Source organism: Embiotoca jacksoni, unplaced genomic scaffold (assembly GCF_022577435.1).
Source record: "Embiotoca jacksoni isolate LCO1_2020_lvr unplaced genomic scaffold, fEmbJac1.0.p SCAF_20, whole genome shotgun sequence".
Classification (NCBI taxonomy): Eukaryota; Metazoa; Chordata; class Actinopteri; family Embiotocidae; genus Embiotoca; species Embiotoca jacksoni.
This window is the reverse complement of record NW_027185341.1, coordinates 8,015,404-8,031,924: the sequence shown is the minus strand read 5'-3', so window position 1 is coordinate 8,031,924 and position 16,521 is coordinate 8,015,404. Positions and strand designations below refer to the sequence as shown.

Genomic DNA, 16,521 nt, shown 5'->3' with positions numbered 1-16,521 from the left:
ACGGTCGCGTTCTCTGATCTCCCTCTGTCATATCGTCAAGGACATCTTTATCACAAAAAGAGATATATCGTGATATTATTTACGGGCCATATCAGCCATCCCTAATCCCGGTCGTCTTTTCAAAATCCAGCCGCGATTTTGGCAAGAAAGAAATAAAACATACAAAAACCTCAAATGTCAGAGTTTATTACCCCAAGAAGAGGCGAAAAACTAATATCAACCAGAGACAATGTGCCACAGTAGCCACAAAGTCTTGGTTTGGTTCAGTCAGACTATTTTTTTTCCGTTTATCTGTTTTAGTATTTTTTTTTTTCATGTCAACCAGAAACCGGAAATAAAACAGAAAACGTCTGAGATAGTTTGACTTCCTCTCCTCTGAGGCTAAGCCTGACAAACCAAACTGACATCTTCTCTCTAACTCTTCATATTTCCAACCCATAATGCATCCCGTCACAAAGGATCATTGCCTACAGCTATAACCTACCATTAGCCATATGCCAGTTGATTTATTACAACTAACTTGCCAGCCATGACAGTTCTAGGCTGACTTCTTCAGCATAATTTATGTCGCAGCAAAGTGGATGCTTGAACCTCACTTTTCTAACAACGACTCGTGTCTTTAACTCGTAAGAAATCTTGACAATCATAATCATAATCATCACTTCTTAATGATATAAACATCAAACTCGCTGCCCGGGAAGGTAGGAAAACTTAAGTTGAGTGCTCAACGGTTCCGAGCGTCTAAATGAGACGAAGCGCTCGTCACCGAGACAATAACCACGTAAACAAGAGAGCAGAGTCTTTAGCGATCCGTGACTCATGTTGCATCTGTTCACTTTCTGAAAGCTTTGCGTGCTGAGCCGTGCCGATGCGAGCGAGGCTTGTTAGCTGCGCCTGCGGCTCAATTAGTTCTGGCTGGCAGAGCAGGAGGAGCTCCGCTAATCTACTGCTGCGTATCTCACTGATGGTGATTGACAGAGTGATGTCAGTGTGTGTCTCACTGACTTACTGACTGTCTGTGTGTGTGTGTGTGTGTGTGTGTGTGTGTGTGTGTGTGCGCGCGCTGCTGCATCATCTGCGCTGCATAACAACCTTTTTTTATTTGGTTGAGTTAATTGGTGATTTAATGTTACAAATGTGTCAGTAAATACAAAAATAAACATAATTCAAAGTAACAGTTTGACATTTTTTGGGAAGTTTGCTAATTTATGAAGCTAAATATGAAGCTATCGTACACGACACTATGTTCAGACTGCCAGCACAAATCCAATTGTCATATTAGGATTGTATCTAAATATGACAAACAACAACAACAACATTGTAGGATGATGTCTGTAAACAAAAGCACTATGAAATGAAACCTATATCTCATAAAATCGTTAGAGGTTTGCTGGTCTCTGAACACACTGGCGATTACATTTTTCCAAGAGATTTGATTGGTCAGTCGGCCGTCCTTTTGTTTTGATCCGTTATTTCAAACTTCACCTACTCAGGTTAGTGCTGCAACATAAGTTACCATGGCGATGTATGGCGGTTAGAAGTGAACCACCTTCGTAGTCCTGAACATCCAGGCTTAAACCTGCTTCATTAATGCAGGCCTCTGAAGCCTTGTCGCTATTGTGAGGTTGCCAGTCAACCAGCAGAGACTCCAGAAAGTCCTTGCACTCGGCCATCTTTTCTCATCAACTCTCTTTCAGAATATTGAACTCTTCATTTAAGTTCAGACTCTGAATATGTAAATCCAAGTCTCGTTGCACAGGAATTATCTTTACTGTCTTTTAAATGCCGGAGTTCAAAAGTTCTAAAAGGAATTTACAGCCGCATTTTGGGTGTTTACAACGTCACTTTTAGACCGTCTCAAGTTGATAAATGCTACACACGTGTGTGTGTGTGTGTGTGTGTGTGTGTGTGTGTGTGTATTGGCATGACTCACCCTGTGTATGATGCCGGCGGAGTGCAGGTGTTTGATTCCGCACAGCATCTGGTAGAGCAGGTAGGACAGCCTCTCGTGGTCCAGCTCCATCTGAATCACCTGACAGAGGTTGGCATCCATCAGCTCCATCACCAGATACCTGCAGGGGAACGGCAGCGGGTTCAAACCAGGCACACACACACAAGACAAAACACGCATACCCAAAGACTAAAGTGCCATATGAAATGATCAGTGTTGTTTTTTCCACATTTAAAAGCATATTTTAAGCTGCACTTTGGTCTGTTATGTCCTCACCCACGCAGCACCTATTTGGTTTGGCATTTGGGAAGTGACAGTAAGAGTTCCCCTTCTCGCAATCGTGATGATGTTATGTTATTTGGCAACCGTTACATCATCAGTTCCTTTCAAACCTCCTACGTGGAGTAAAGAACCTCTCCCAGAACGTTCTGTTTACTTTATGAAAAGTAACATCTCGGCGACAGAGCACGACTTCTGCTCCGAAGATATTTGTGTACAAGCGACACAAAACGGGTCAAACGCACTGTCAACGAATGTTTTTTTTGTGCGAGATGGGAGTCTTAAGTGCACGTCCAGAATGTACGCAGGGAAATCTATACTTTCAGAAATGTCTTCTCTGCACGGTCGTGAACTCTGTAATGCAAGTATGCACTCAAGTATACAAACACACAGGCAAGTGGAGTGTTCGCCTTCATCCTCGAACTCTGCGTTAGCCCTTCGAGCCCCCGGCTATGATTTGTCCAGTTTCCTTTTTAGCTCCAATCAGGCAGACAGAGCAGCGCACGCGCACACACACAGACACACACACACAGACACACACACACACACACACACACACACACACACACGCACGAGGCTTCTAGAGGATGGCATTAATCATGTTTGTTCCCGTCATACTCTGCGAAACCATCACTTCCCCCACATCTCGCTCCAGTATTCCCCCTCTGTGATTTTAGAGCCCGTTTCCACTCACGTGGACGTCTTGTCGACTTCGAAATAAATCCGGGACTCCGCTAAATATAACCTGATGTGTCTCTTATTAAAGGCCGAGCCCACACAAATGTAGAGTTTACGAGACGTCCTGATGAATAAGAGTCATCAGAACGTCATAGAAAAGTATGAACGAATAGTAACGTAGAAAATCTATTCAGTTTAATTACTGAATTCAGTAATAAAGATAAAAACGGTAGTGTGGACAAGCAGCATATAAAAAGAGCTATATGACCCTATTCAGTACTTAAAGTTACAAAAATGCATAAAGGTGAGAAAAAGATCTCAAACTGATCAGGTGATAATGCCACAGGAAGAACTACATATATGACCGTGTGAACAGATTTTAGGATGAATGTATTAGAAAAACAATGTAGACGCTGATCAAGAATAAAAACAACTATAAAATCTGAATCAATAAGCACAGATAAGTCCTCCATTTGTTATATAAAACCATCCCAGCAATAAAATAAGTCAGGTGGACTCTATTGTGTTGTTACGTGTCCTCCTCGCTGACTGATCATTTCCACGTTTTGATGACGGCTTATGACTGAAACACGTCCATTTTTTTTTTTTTTGCCCACGATAAATTGTTATATATTGATCAGTGAGAGCTGCGGTTCAAGATTTGTGAGTTGTGTGTGGCATTTTTCTACGTCCATCCTTGATATCTTATATGATCTCTTTGTATTTGTTTTATTGTGTTTGGTTATTGGATGAGATATTTCTACCCGATATCCCACTGACTGCATGTGGACTGTCTGCTTCTAGTTATTATACGCCTTACAGGTATTCATATTCTTTAAATGACATCTTCCTCTGGCGTGATAACACACTAACCAGGCATCCAGCTAAACTGCAGAACCCCATAAAAGTTAAATCGGATCATCTGAGCCCGCAGCAGGCTGCGTCCTGTATTGATGCGAGCAGCTGGGATTTGGCTCGCGGATACTCACACATCTTGAAACTCCTCCAGTGTCTTCTGTGGTGTGAATACATTTAATAGGCCGATGATCTGGCGAGATAAAAAAGCACAGTGACGGAGGTGAAGGGGTGTAATGAACGGCGCCACATCTGCATCCCTGAGAGAGCAGCGCCGACTGTTGACCGGAAAAGCATTGTGGGAATTCATAGTGTCACTGTTTAGTGTCTGGTGCTTATCGCTGTAACTTCCAACAGGTTTTTAATATGATCACATATTAATATTTAACCATTTACGGTCCAAAAAGAATGCACAGGGACAAGAATGATGATCAAACTCTTATTTCTACTGCATGCTTATTCGTCACATTACGTCCTGACTGATTGGGATCTGAGATATCCGCGTGTAGACGAAGCCAGACTGAAGTCTGGATCAATGGGAACAGTAAAAGGTGTCTCAGCCAAAAATCTTTCATCTCTAACCGATTCATACAAATCATGCAGAATAAATAGACATGGAATTGGTCCCTTACGTTCTTGTGGTTGACACATTTCATGAGCACCAGTTCTCTGTAGGCCCGTTTCGCATGAGTCTGGTTCTGGAAGGGCCGGCTCAGCTTCTTGATGGCGACGTTCCTCTCAAAGTTGTGGTCGTACGCCGAACTGGGGGTGAAGAACGGAAAGCAGAAGTTCAGCCACGGACGCACGTCCAAAAAAAGGTTTTTTACTTCTGTTTTTGTTGCTCTTCTCTGAAGAATTAAAATGCCTCACACATTTTATTAGAATACCGGTAGTTCAAATCTTTTCCACTGGTTGTTTGAAAAACGTGCGACGATAAAATAATCTCTTAAAAAAACTGCCACCACAGTCTATTTAATTTGTCCAGTAGGCGAGAAGGCAAATAATCTTATTTGTGTTATATTGAACTACAGCTCAACAATATGATTAATATTCTGTGAGAATAGCTATATAATACTTTCTCACGGCAACTTAAATTCTCCTTTGACGCCGTGGTGATGTTGGTTGTGTAGAGGTGAGAAGTGGGAGGAGCCTCTGGTACCTGCAGGTGCTTCTCCTTATACAGTATCCTCAACGTCACCCAACAGGCGTCTGTTGTACGAACCAGCTTGAATTGTTTGATGTTGAGTCACGAAACTTTGTCTATGGGGAGAGCTCCTCATTTATCACCCAATGGTTTGTGAGCTGCCATTTTGAAGCTCAGTCTGCCATTTTGGCCAACACCATTTTTTTTTTTTTTTCTTTTTTTTTTTGGAGCCAGAAGCGACCATAATCGGCCGAGCAGAGGAGCAAGCAGTGAATCCGACTGAGAACCCGACTGTCGACTGAGAACTACATCTATTGGCGGTAGACTATTTTTTTTTTTTTTTAAACCAGCCCCGAGTGGCCCTTGGTGGTTTTACACTTTAAATAACTTCCACATTGGCTTTGCTTTTCAGAGCCAGAAGCTACGTCCATTTTTATATAAAGTCGACGGGTAAATTCCCAGAATTTGTCAAAAACATTGAATTCACAGGATATAAGAAACATTTCATTCTGATTATTGTATCTGTAAACTGAATATCCAGCAAACGCATGTAAAAAAAAATACTTTAAAATTTGTATCCATGTTGCTCAAATATATGATACAGCTTACAATACGATGCAGTTTGAAACTGCCAAATGATGAGGCAGCAGATGGAGCAGAAGCCTTCGTTATAGGGCGTTACACTGAATGAACATGATTGTGGGTTCTGCTTTTCTAGCCACTCAGCAGATGTTCCTGCTCAACAGCATTGTTACAAATCACAGATGGTCATCCAGCTCTCGTGATTAAACCACCGCAGATTTACTGATCCAATTCAAAAAGCTTTTTCAAAGCAGATGTTGATAATTCAAACTGAAGTCTTGACTGAGGCTCATGTGCATCGGTTTCTCGGTTCTCCTACCTGATATGAGGAGCAGAGAAGATTAATGACAGCAGAGAACTCAGATGAGTTAATTATGCTTAGCTTGTGTTACCAGAATGAGAACCGGACGACTTCAGACGGTCCACTTTGGCACTTAATTAGGAATTTGACGGTCCAATCACTCAACCGCTGGCATGATAGATCTGAAACAAATGCTAATCGTGGCACATTGCTGATATGATAGAATATCATCATCATATCCAGACACTGGTTCTGGCATGGAGCCGAGTGATCGTTGGGTTTCACGTCCACCCGCCTCTCATCAACACACCGCGCTGTCGACAAATACGACAACATGAATCCATTTCTGTGTTGTTTGCAGCGTCTGCTTAGATCGGCAACTTTCAGAGGCAACAACTGGTGAAGTCTGAGCTCAAATGTTTCGTAGTTTCTGCATGCAAAGTTAAATTCTACGTACTCGCAGGGTAAATAAATGACTGCGAGACAAGATTGAAAGCACCACAAAAAAAACTCCCAAGAAAATCTCGAGTTTAATTTGTTTTTGTCAAATTCCTGAATACTTTTGGAGTATTTTCCAGTTTTTTTGTTTCTTTTACTCACCAGACAATTCCCTGAGCTCCGGATCCGATGGGTCTGAGGTTCTGGTAGCGTTTTAAAACCATAAAAGTTGAATCGCCCACATCTATACTGTAGTACTCCTTTTCACGCTTGTTCCGGTTCATGATGAAGCCTTGGACCAACGCTGTGACTGGGCATCCAAGTGCAGCTCGCCTCTCAAGACCTGCAGAGCGTGAAGAGAAGAGATCACATTTGATTCAGGAAAAAAATAAATAAAAATCAAACAGATACGAGTACAGAAATTTCCAGAACAATGCATGCGTTAAATTAAATATTCCTCAAAAAAAAGTGTTGTGATTCCATGAATTTTGTCATAAGATTCACACAAAGTGCGTTTCTTGCTGGATATTTTCTATTTGTGCTAAATCCTATCTTTTACTTTTTTGTTAACAAGCAAAATATGAAGGTGATCATGACAGAAATTTGGAACAAATACTTCTGTGTTTTAAACAAGGTATTCAGGCTTTGCTCAGACTGCAGGCACATCAGATTTGTTTCTTCAATTACATCTTAAGGACAGACTTTCCACACTGTTAACTGCAAGTGAGCGGATCAGATTTGATGCGTCCAGATATCACCGGCCAATCAGCATGGGTTTCTGTGGTAACGACGTACCAGCAGACAGTATATCTCGGCATCTGTCCACACAGACTGTTGTTCCGGTTGTCCTCCATACCGCTGAAATCTCACATCATTACGCGTCACTTTAGGAGTGACACAAGAGTGTCCAGAGTGAGACACATCTGTAGAAATCTGATTGGAATCGCATTTCAAACCACCTTCAATCCGTATTCAATCGGATCCAAATTTTTTTTGCTGTCAAACTTTCATGAATGAATTTGGATACAATCTGGATATAACAAAAAAAAAACAACAACAAAAAAAACAGATGTTTGATGTTCGAAGTTTGAACAAGGCCTGAGAGCCCAGTGTGAAATCAGTCAGACAAAGCCGTCCACTGGCAAAACCTCTAAACAGGTCCTGCATATCAGATAGCAGCATTCAACTCGGTGTTTGGGATCACAGCCAAAAGGTTTCTATCCTCCTGCTTTCATGCATGTTTTCAATTTCCGCACAAAAATAAAACGTGAGGAAATGCAGAGAAACATTTTTTTGGTCTGCCTGATGTATTAACATGAACTTTTACTGCATCTATGGCAGCAGATTGTGAACATGGAATCAGACACAGCAGGTAAATCATGATATACATGATGCATATTGCACTAGAGAGACAAAACATTCAAATCATGACATTAAAAAAAACAAAACACTAAAATGCCACATCTTTCCACCATCTGAGGTTTGACTGGCTGTCTTTTAATGACATCATCTTGTTGCGTTTTCTGCTTCTGCAATTATTAAATGATACCGACGTGGACAGTCAGGAGGTCCGCCCCTCAAATAGTCTACTAAATGTTACTCGACCAAGTTGTTGTTTGTAGTTTAGTCGCAAAAAGAAAAAAAAAAAAAAAAAAAAAAACTCAAACTGCACCTTGTCAGAGACGTTATGAATAACTTATAGAAGCGTGCGTTACCGGCTGAGCCGTCCCCTTTAGGGAGATGGCTTTGTGGGTAAACTGGGGGGGGGGGATGTTGGCCTTGTTGTGGGACGTGAGCGACTCTCTCTGTTGCGAGTGTTTTGAGAAGTAACATAACCCAGAAAAAAATATTCTATTTTATTACCTTTCCTGCGGTGAGAGAAGTAAAATTAAAGCCCGGTTCATGCGAAGTAAAGACGGTGTCGTCATCGCTGCAGAGTTGGTCCGGACAGGAAAGGCTTGCTAACAGCTAACAGCTAAATGAGATTAAAGCACCACAGGTAGGAGCAGTGGACCTGGAAAGGTGACACATTCCTGCAATAGGCTTTCTGAATCATGTGCACCTTCTACGGGGAGGAGGGGGCGGGGGGGCTGGCTGTTAATAATCTGTTAGTAACCTTGACACAGACACTATAAAGCCAACAGACAATATACCATGTCGAATTTTTTTTTTTTTTTTTTTTTTTTTTTTTTAAAGGTTAAATCTTGCCGGTTGTTTCAACACATTCACAATCATCACTGCATCTTCTGTTGGCATTGTGGCTAACAGGCAGCTCGCTGCATGCTTGTGCTTGCAAAAGTTACTTTAAAAGGTCATTATTATGGTTTTGTATTCTCTGTAATGAAGCTCTTTCTCAGCCCTGAAACTCAACATCATCTGATGTCCCCCCCAAAAATAAACACCTAAACAATGAACTGAATATCACGAACATGTGACGACTAGTCGACTATAGTGTCAAACCGGAGATCTCCAACCTTTTTTCCTCCGAGAGCTCCTTCATCTACAAACGCCTGATTTAACCCGCTGGTCCAAACGGAGAATCTGTAGTCCGTTTAAATCCGAACGAAACCTCGGCTGATGAAACTTCTTGTACTTTTGTGAGTCAACCCGTCCATCACAGTCTCACTCTACAGGCTGCCAGCTGATTACCTCATAAGTGCAATCAGTTTAATATGATTAAACTCTCGCAGGTTTAGTGTTGCATAAGGACTTCTAATGAGTGCTTGACGCGGTTAACGGTGTTTCCAGAAGTGCGGTTTCATGTATTCCTTAAATAGAGCCGTGGAGTTGTTGTTAGTGATCAAACGGTGCCGACACGTTCGCAGCATAAATCTGATCTTACACTCTAGCCTTGATTCAACACCAAAAGAATTCATTGATGTCCAAATATCAAACTTTCCGATCCGAAAGAAGAGAGTTGATTGATTCTAATGATTCCTGCTGCTTCTTAAATCCGTCATGTAACTCAACGGAGCTGTGAATACAGTGTATGAAGTCCAAAGGTCGGGGTGATGGAGCAGAGATCCAGGCAGAGAGGCAGAGAGGAAGCAGGAAGCTTCATGCTGAGTATGAAGATGACAAATCATTAGCAGGATTTGGAGCGTCGTGCTGAGGAGGCCGGCTCGATGCCGATAGCTGAACGTTCCTCACACTGGGATCTGACCTCTGGATTTCTCACATACACCCTCAAACTTTCAGTACCAGTTAGCCTACAAGCCTCTTCGTTTCTCGTCTTCGGTCGACCTTCTTCAGATCTCCCTTCCTTCTATTTATCTCTCACTCTCGCCAGCGGTCAGGACCACCTAACGCTGTACGGCTCAACTCGACCAGCTGCTTTTCTGGATTTGTTTTCCCACTGCAGATAGTACCAACTCAGAGAAGACTGGTCGTCATAGTGACACTGCAAGAAGCTACCGTGGTGTCATCTTTAACGAAACACTTACAAACCTCGCTGGACCTCTGAAACCCGACACAAAGATCACTGAACAGAATCCCTGTTGACTCAAGAGTTGCACGTGTTGGTTTGAAGACATTTCTTTAAATAAGCAGGAAAATGTTGAATTAAAACACGATCCTCGTCCTAATATCGCAGCCACACCGGCCTGCCTGACTTCCTCCTTTCCTTAAACGTGTGCTTCATTTCTCTTTGCTTTTTCTCGTCCTCGTCCTTGTCCTCGTCTGTCTTATTCGCTCTGACTCTGATCACAACAAACCTCGTGTCTCTCTCCTGGTGCAGAACCTTGTCAACAGTCTGCAGCTGAGCCTCAGCGTGCCGAGCTGCAGGGACAAAGGACGCGGTTATATTATCGTACACCAGCAGGTGTACTTGTGGCAAAAAGACATTTATTTGAGCAAACACTCATATTTGAAGGTGCAGAAACACAAATAAATGTATTATCTGTTAAGTTCAGTACCTACGTTTAATGGGTTTTTTTTTTTTAAATGAGAAATACCCTGCACAGATTTTCTGAATGGGTATCAGGGAAAATAAATGGATGATATCTGGTTATGAAACGAGTGAAAAATCATTTATTAGGCAGAATAGACGCATGCGTGTTGGTGTTGGGAGGATTTGCTGTGTTACTATAGTAACAGGATACCTCTGTGTATCCCAACACCTGACCTGCACAACCACAGTCATACGTCGATGTCTGTTTCCTCTTACCTTCGCCCGCATCTGACATGATCTCTAACCCGACCCGTCGTCTCCTCGGATACTTCACCCGACACGACACTATCTCTACCTGAGGGTGTAACGATCCGGCGATCTGGATCGATTTAATAATCAAATGATCCAATATCATCGATGCAAAGCGAAAACATTGAGCCGTATTATCACGCCTTTAACTTGAAATTCACGTGGCGAGTCTGCGTCACCACTCCTGTCAAAGCAAAACTGCTTCCTCAACATTCAAATGCAACCTGGCGTCGGGCGGATAACGGCAAGCAGCCGTGACAAAGGCGGGTAAATTACGGTCCGTTATTCTTTGAACCGTATGCACTCATTACTTTTAGTTCCTTCTGCCTCTTTGTGTTTGTGCTCTCAGGTCTCTTTCAATCAACCGCGTTTTGGATCAAGTCTATGAAGCTCCGGTCAGGTCTGGCGGCGCTCGGCCGGACCGCAGCCGCAGACTCGTACCCGTACTGGAGAATTGTTGCAGTGAACCGATTGGTTGGAAACTGACTGGAAACTGTCCTACTTGTTCAGCTTTTCCAGCTTCTGAGAGTCGATGTCACAATCTGTTGTTGAAGTCTCCAAAATAAGCAATATTCCTTTATCGAATAAACGCAGCGTGGACTGATGAGTCTTTTAATACATAGCCGAGTAATCTGGTTTTAGCGGGAACCCAAATTCGCTGCGTTCAAAGTAGCTGAGCGAACAGTAACCAGTTTTCAGACAGTAATCACAGCGAGGAAAACTGAATCTGTGAGCGCAAGTCTGGTGGATCGGTCGAAAGATTTAGACCAACCAAAGCAAATCTTCTGTCACGTGACGAATCCCCAGCTGTAGCAAAGATGCATTAATTGATGTGCACCAGTATGATTGCTATAATAAGCTTTATACCCAACAGTCAGCACAGCAGCCTCCATACGTCAATATTATTCAATCACCCAGTTTAATTAACTCGTGCTTTTCAGTCTTCGCCGCGGAGCAGAAAATAATGTCAACTTGCCTTGCCGGCGGTTTCTGACTGCAAAGGGACCCGAAATAACACGCGAGCCACTTCTGGTATGCTTTTCAGCAAATGTCATTCAGCAAATGAAATATATGCAGACTGGAGGGAGAGTGTGTGCTCGTGCCCGGCGGGCCGGAGGTCCATCTGAGCCCGGCAGGATATCTGTGAGCGGACGTCAGGCTTTCGCCTGGCAGCGGGACGCGACCGCCTCCGTTACCGTTAGACAGAGCGTAGCACATACCGTGTCGGCGTCCCCGCGAGGCTGCGGGATCTGTGTCCGCGTGTGAACGTGTCGCTCGGGGATCTGACGGGAGGGAGCGAGGCGGCGTGCGTCAACCCCGTCAGGAGAAGGTGGAGGAGGAGGAGGAGGAGCAGGAGGAGGAGAGTCACGCATGTGTGGCCGACCGTCACATTCAGGAATACACGAATGAACGGGCTCGGTGAGGAAGTGTGTGTTTGCAGCGAGACATGTTGAAAACAAATTGACCGGACTGCAGCAATCTGTCCACTTCGGGGGTCGAAGGTCGGATCTGAAGCGCTCATAATAAAGCTCCCGTATCACAGATTTCCCATCATTCAACTGCCATCCACTGAAAAATACTTTGCCGGGTAGCGTCGCCTATCTCCGACAGGCAGGCAGAAAGGAACAGATAAGTGTGTCAAAAAGTGCCCGGTGTGGCGTCTGAACTGGCCGTCCCGTACGGATAGTCCCCACCCCAGCTGTCCATCACGCCGTCTCTAGTGGGACTCGATCCGTCTCTCACTGGCTCCGACAAGTCTGCGCTGTTTCACTCTGAAGGCCCGGAGATTTTCACAAATGCCAAGCGGGCGACCGCGATCGAGTCCACCAACAAACTCCGAGGGTCGGTGGTTTTTTCTTCTTCTTCTTCTGTGGATCGCTCACGTGCCGCCGAAGTCGTGGCTGCTGATGAAGAGCACGCAGGGACACGTGGTGGGCCAAAGAAAACAGCTAAATAAAAAAGGCCCGAAATCATACTTCTCTCCTGATTGTCTGCAGGGACGAATCCGGGGTGTTCATGCACAATATGTTATAATCTCAGTCCAATATTACCTAATGTGCTAATTGTAAAACATGACACAGCAATTAGGAAATATTTGTATATATTTGTATATATTTTAAGCTACCTACCAAATTGCCACCTTCTAAAAAAAAAAAAGGTCAAATGTAGGAAATGAAAATTAGCAAAAAACGAACGAGGAACCAGTGAATAAGTGTATTCTCTTCTGTTATTAAAAAAAAACATATAAGAACAAATCAGAGCCTGACCGATTTATAGATTTTTTTTTTCAGCCGATATTCGTCCATCACAGATTATCGGTATCAGCGTTCATGTTAGCCCAATATGACAACTTGTTTAACAGAAGATAATGCAGAAATAAATGCTGAGAGAAATGCGTCATTTTTTTTTCATTTATATCATTTCGAATTCTTACATTTCCAGTGAGATTCACTGTTTCATTGCTCCGATGTCATTTTGGACACATTTTGGAGTTTGTCGTTAGCCGTCTGAACCGGGCTTTTTGTTTTTGCTGCTGGCACATTTCTTCTCGCTGTGGACTTATTTTTCCCGACGCCAGCAGATGTCTATGTCTATAACCAGTCTGCTCTGTGCTCCAGCAGTTCAGTCCAAATTTGCTGAGTTTCCGTCACGTGAGGTTTCCTAGTTGCACTGAGCAGAGCAGAATTTTATTTCCTTTTTTTTTTTTTAACAGAATTTGAATTGCTTAAATGCTTTATTTTTGTCAAAACTCTAAATGAGACATGTAGAGAAAAGAGATTGCGAGCACATTTAACTATTTTAATCTTAAATGTGGTTATTTTGCTTGACGGAAGCAGTCGCTGCACACGATCAGTTCAAGAACGATTGGAAATTTCAACAGCCAACAATAACTTCTATTTTTACAGATGGTGTCATTTTGGCAAAAAAACATGCCTTTCAAACCGACCGGCGGGTTTTGGGCTTCAGAGGTTAAACTTTTAAAATATTCTGCCGTGTCCGGTGACCACGTTTCAACTTCGACATCAGAATTTTTCTTTACTCCCTATCAGCATCGGCCCAAAGAAAAAAAAAATCTAGTATAAGTCAGATGTTGCAGACAAGTAATCACCTGATCATCCATTGACGTCATTCACTGAGGGCCTCGAGTATGACCACCTCAGGGCGTGTCAGTCGGATTTCACGTAAGCATTCAAAGCGACTGATAAAGACTTCAGTGGGAAGTTGCTGATATTTTGGATTTAAAAAAACAAAACAAACCTATGAGTCATGCTAAATTTTAACAATGCCAAAAATGTATGCCAGCAAACAGAAAACCAAAACTGTGTGAAGTGAAGCATCTCTAACCTCACACACACACACACACACACACACACACACACACGCACACGCACACACAGCGAGCAAAGGCACAGTCTCAATTATGAGAAAATAGACCAATCACACTAGAATATGTCACATATTTCCTCCATAACAAACATCACCATGTGCCTTCTCTATTCATGCGGCGTTGTTGCTCGGAAATTCTTACCCCTTCTTTTCTTATTTTGAATCTACTATATGAGCTTTTAAGAGAATTTAAGGGAGTCTTCAAGGTCAACAGGTAGAGCACATCCATTTATGTGGAAACATGGGAGTATATTGACACTGACTAATATGAAAAACAAAGCATAGCAATCTTTTGACTCGACATTTAATAATCATAACGATCGCAAACACTAAATTGTGCTTGTAAAGCGGGGCTGATCTGAGCCACCGGGTTGGGTGCAGTACAACCTGTGCGTGTTACACCGGTTTTAAAACCAGCATCGACTCCACCCACCGAAGCAAATTATGGGATACACCTGCGGATACTATCAACTGACCCAACAGTGAAGTTCAGACACAAATCCATTACGTTTGAACAAATAAGGGCTCTGAAATCAAGAGCACTCAAAATCCCAGGACGTTGAACGTCAGCCAGCAGAACGTCCACACGTCAAAGCGGGCTCGTCAGGCGTTAGCCAAGGACTCACAACCCTGCCTGTGCAGGCGACCTTTCGCTTTTGCTGCAGGAATCGGATTTCTTGGTGCATTTGGCCGACCGACCGACCGACCGCTGCCCTCTTGGCAGGTTGTTTCACTTGCAATGTGCAGCGCAGTGCAGTCTGGGAGCTACGTCTACTGGAGGCACGTCAGGTGGACAGAGTGAAACCAAGAGTACTGGACACACACACACACACACACACACACACACACACACACACACAATGTGATCAGACGATAAAGTTATTCATATCACTGATAATTTTGGTCGATGGCAGAACCTTCATGTCCCGACCCGATAAGCTGTCTCTGTCGGTATGAAGACAAGTGTCCACGGTTTTGATGTCAGGACAGATCCGTCCACGTTGTTTCGATCTGCAGCTTTTCGTCGCGTGAAGAACACACGGACACAAAAGGCTGCAGCCTCGTGTGTCGCCAGATGTCGGTGTCCGACCGGCTCTGTTGTCGCTGACTGCACGCAGATGCGAAATACTACGAAAGTTTCGCCACATTCAAAGCTGACGTGACTCCACGGCGGTGGACCGGTGCCAGCGGAAAACAGGGTGTATTCAAAGGCGTCACGAGCAGATTTCTGTTTACATGGAGCATGTTTTTTTTTGTCTTCATGGAGGAGGAGGAGGAGGAGGAAGGGAGGGAAGGGAGGGGAGGGGAGGGGAGGGGAGGGGGGTACAGACTGGAGGTCACGGCGTTTTACTGAAACATGTAACCGGCTCTCTGTGTGTGTGTGTGTGTGTGTGTGTGTGTGTGTGACCGGCACAACACCACCCGGTGCAACCTGACGGCGTAAACGGTGCTAACGGTGCGTGTAGCAGCGACGCGGATAGCTCCCAGTGAGTGTGGCCGCTCCGCCCGGCTGCCTCGCACCGTTTAGGCCGGGCCGGACCGGACCGGACCGGACCGGACCTGTCCTGCCGCCGCCGTGGTGGTGGTGGTGGTGGTGGTCACCCGTACATGCTACAGTCACACCTCTTTACAGTACCGTGTGTGTGTGTGTGTGTGTGTGTGTGTGTGTGACCCACATTTGGCCGTCCACCCTCTCCCATCCCCCAACAGTTGACAAAAACATGTCTCAAAAGGGAGAAAAAAAAGAAAAAAAAAAACCACCCGTGCGTCGAGCTCACCCTCTCCGGTGAAGTCCAACCGTCGACCCGCAGTCGCCGCTCGCTGCCCGCCGGAGACGCACACACAACCCTGGTCGGCTCTCAGGAGGACAAAACAGCTCTTTAATCCCGTTTTTTTTGTTCTCCGGATACACTCCAAGTTGTCTTCAAACTAGCAGGCCGGGATCACCGCAGAATACATGTGTGGCTTCTGCGTAATCTAATCTCGGTGCTTCCGTGACACGGGCAGTTTCTGCCATTTCATACCGACGTCGTCGAAACCTTCCGATGTTTCCTCGGCTGCACAATGAGAAGAACCAGGGGGACGTTCAAGACCGCCTGCGCGTTCCCGGCAGCCGCTTCGTCAAAGCGGAAGCGCCGGTTTCGCAACGTTTTGAAATGACGTCGAGTAAAACGGGAACATGCAAATATATATATATATATTTATTTTTTTTGTACACACGTCGTATGTGTAGTTAAGTAACGTTTGAAATACACAGTATACATACAGTATGTGGATATAAATACACATATGCAAACGTTACAACGTTAAAGTGTTGCATAAAACTAATAAATAGTTTCAAGAAAACACTGGAAATGGCATTTCTTTATTTATATTTCCTGCTCATATCTCAGAAGCAAAATTGAAAACAAAACAACAAAAATCTGATTTTTATATATGCATTGATTTAAATGTGTTATAGGTTGGCTAAATCTGTCTTATAAACTATACAGATGAATCTTAAATGTCATAGAGAATAAAATAAGAAATAAAATCTAAATAATATCCATGTTTTTTTTTATTCTCAAGTCTCTCTTGGATATCTGGACGGGGATTTTTCACTAAACTTCTCACATGGTTTCATTTCATCGAATGTTTAAAGGTTCCAACATCTCAACTAAAATCTGAGATTTGAGAAAAACTGGAAACAGATTTGTGAATCAGAACTT

At 43.7% G+C, this 16,521-nt stretch overlaps 1 protein-coding gene across 4 annotated transcripts in view; it reads right to left on the bottom strand.

Moving 5' to 3' along the window:
* The window catches only part of mapk8b (mitogen-activated protein kinase 8b), a 32,677-nt gene extending 16,775 nt beyond the window's left edge, over positions 1–15,902 (bottom strand). The window contains exons 1-5 of one of the 4 annotated variants that reach the window (XM_069156118.1): positions 15,575–15,902; positions 6,391–6,571; positions 4,396–4,525; positions 3,898–3,956; positions 1,934–2,072 (exon numbers count right to left, since the gene is read on the bottom strand). In XM_069156118.1, the coding sequence (XP_069012219.1) occupies positions 1,934–2,072; positions 3,898–3,956; positions 4,396–4,525; positions 6,391–6,512 (450 nt within the window). In that variant the 5' untranslated portion in view covers positions 6,513–6,571; positions 15,575–15,902. The remainder of the gene's footprint in view (positions 1–1,933; positions 2,073–3,897; positions 3,957–4,395; positions 4,526–6,390; positions 6,572–15,574) is intronic. The other 3 variants (XM_069156116.1, XM_069156117.1, XM_069156119.1) reach the window with 3 other exon arrangements.
* Positions 15,903–16,521: the final 619 nt, after the last annotated feature.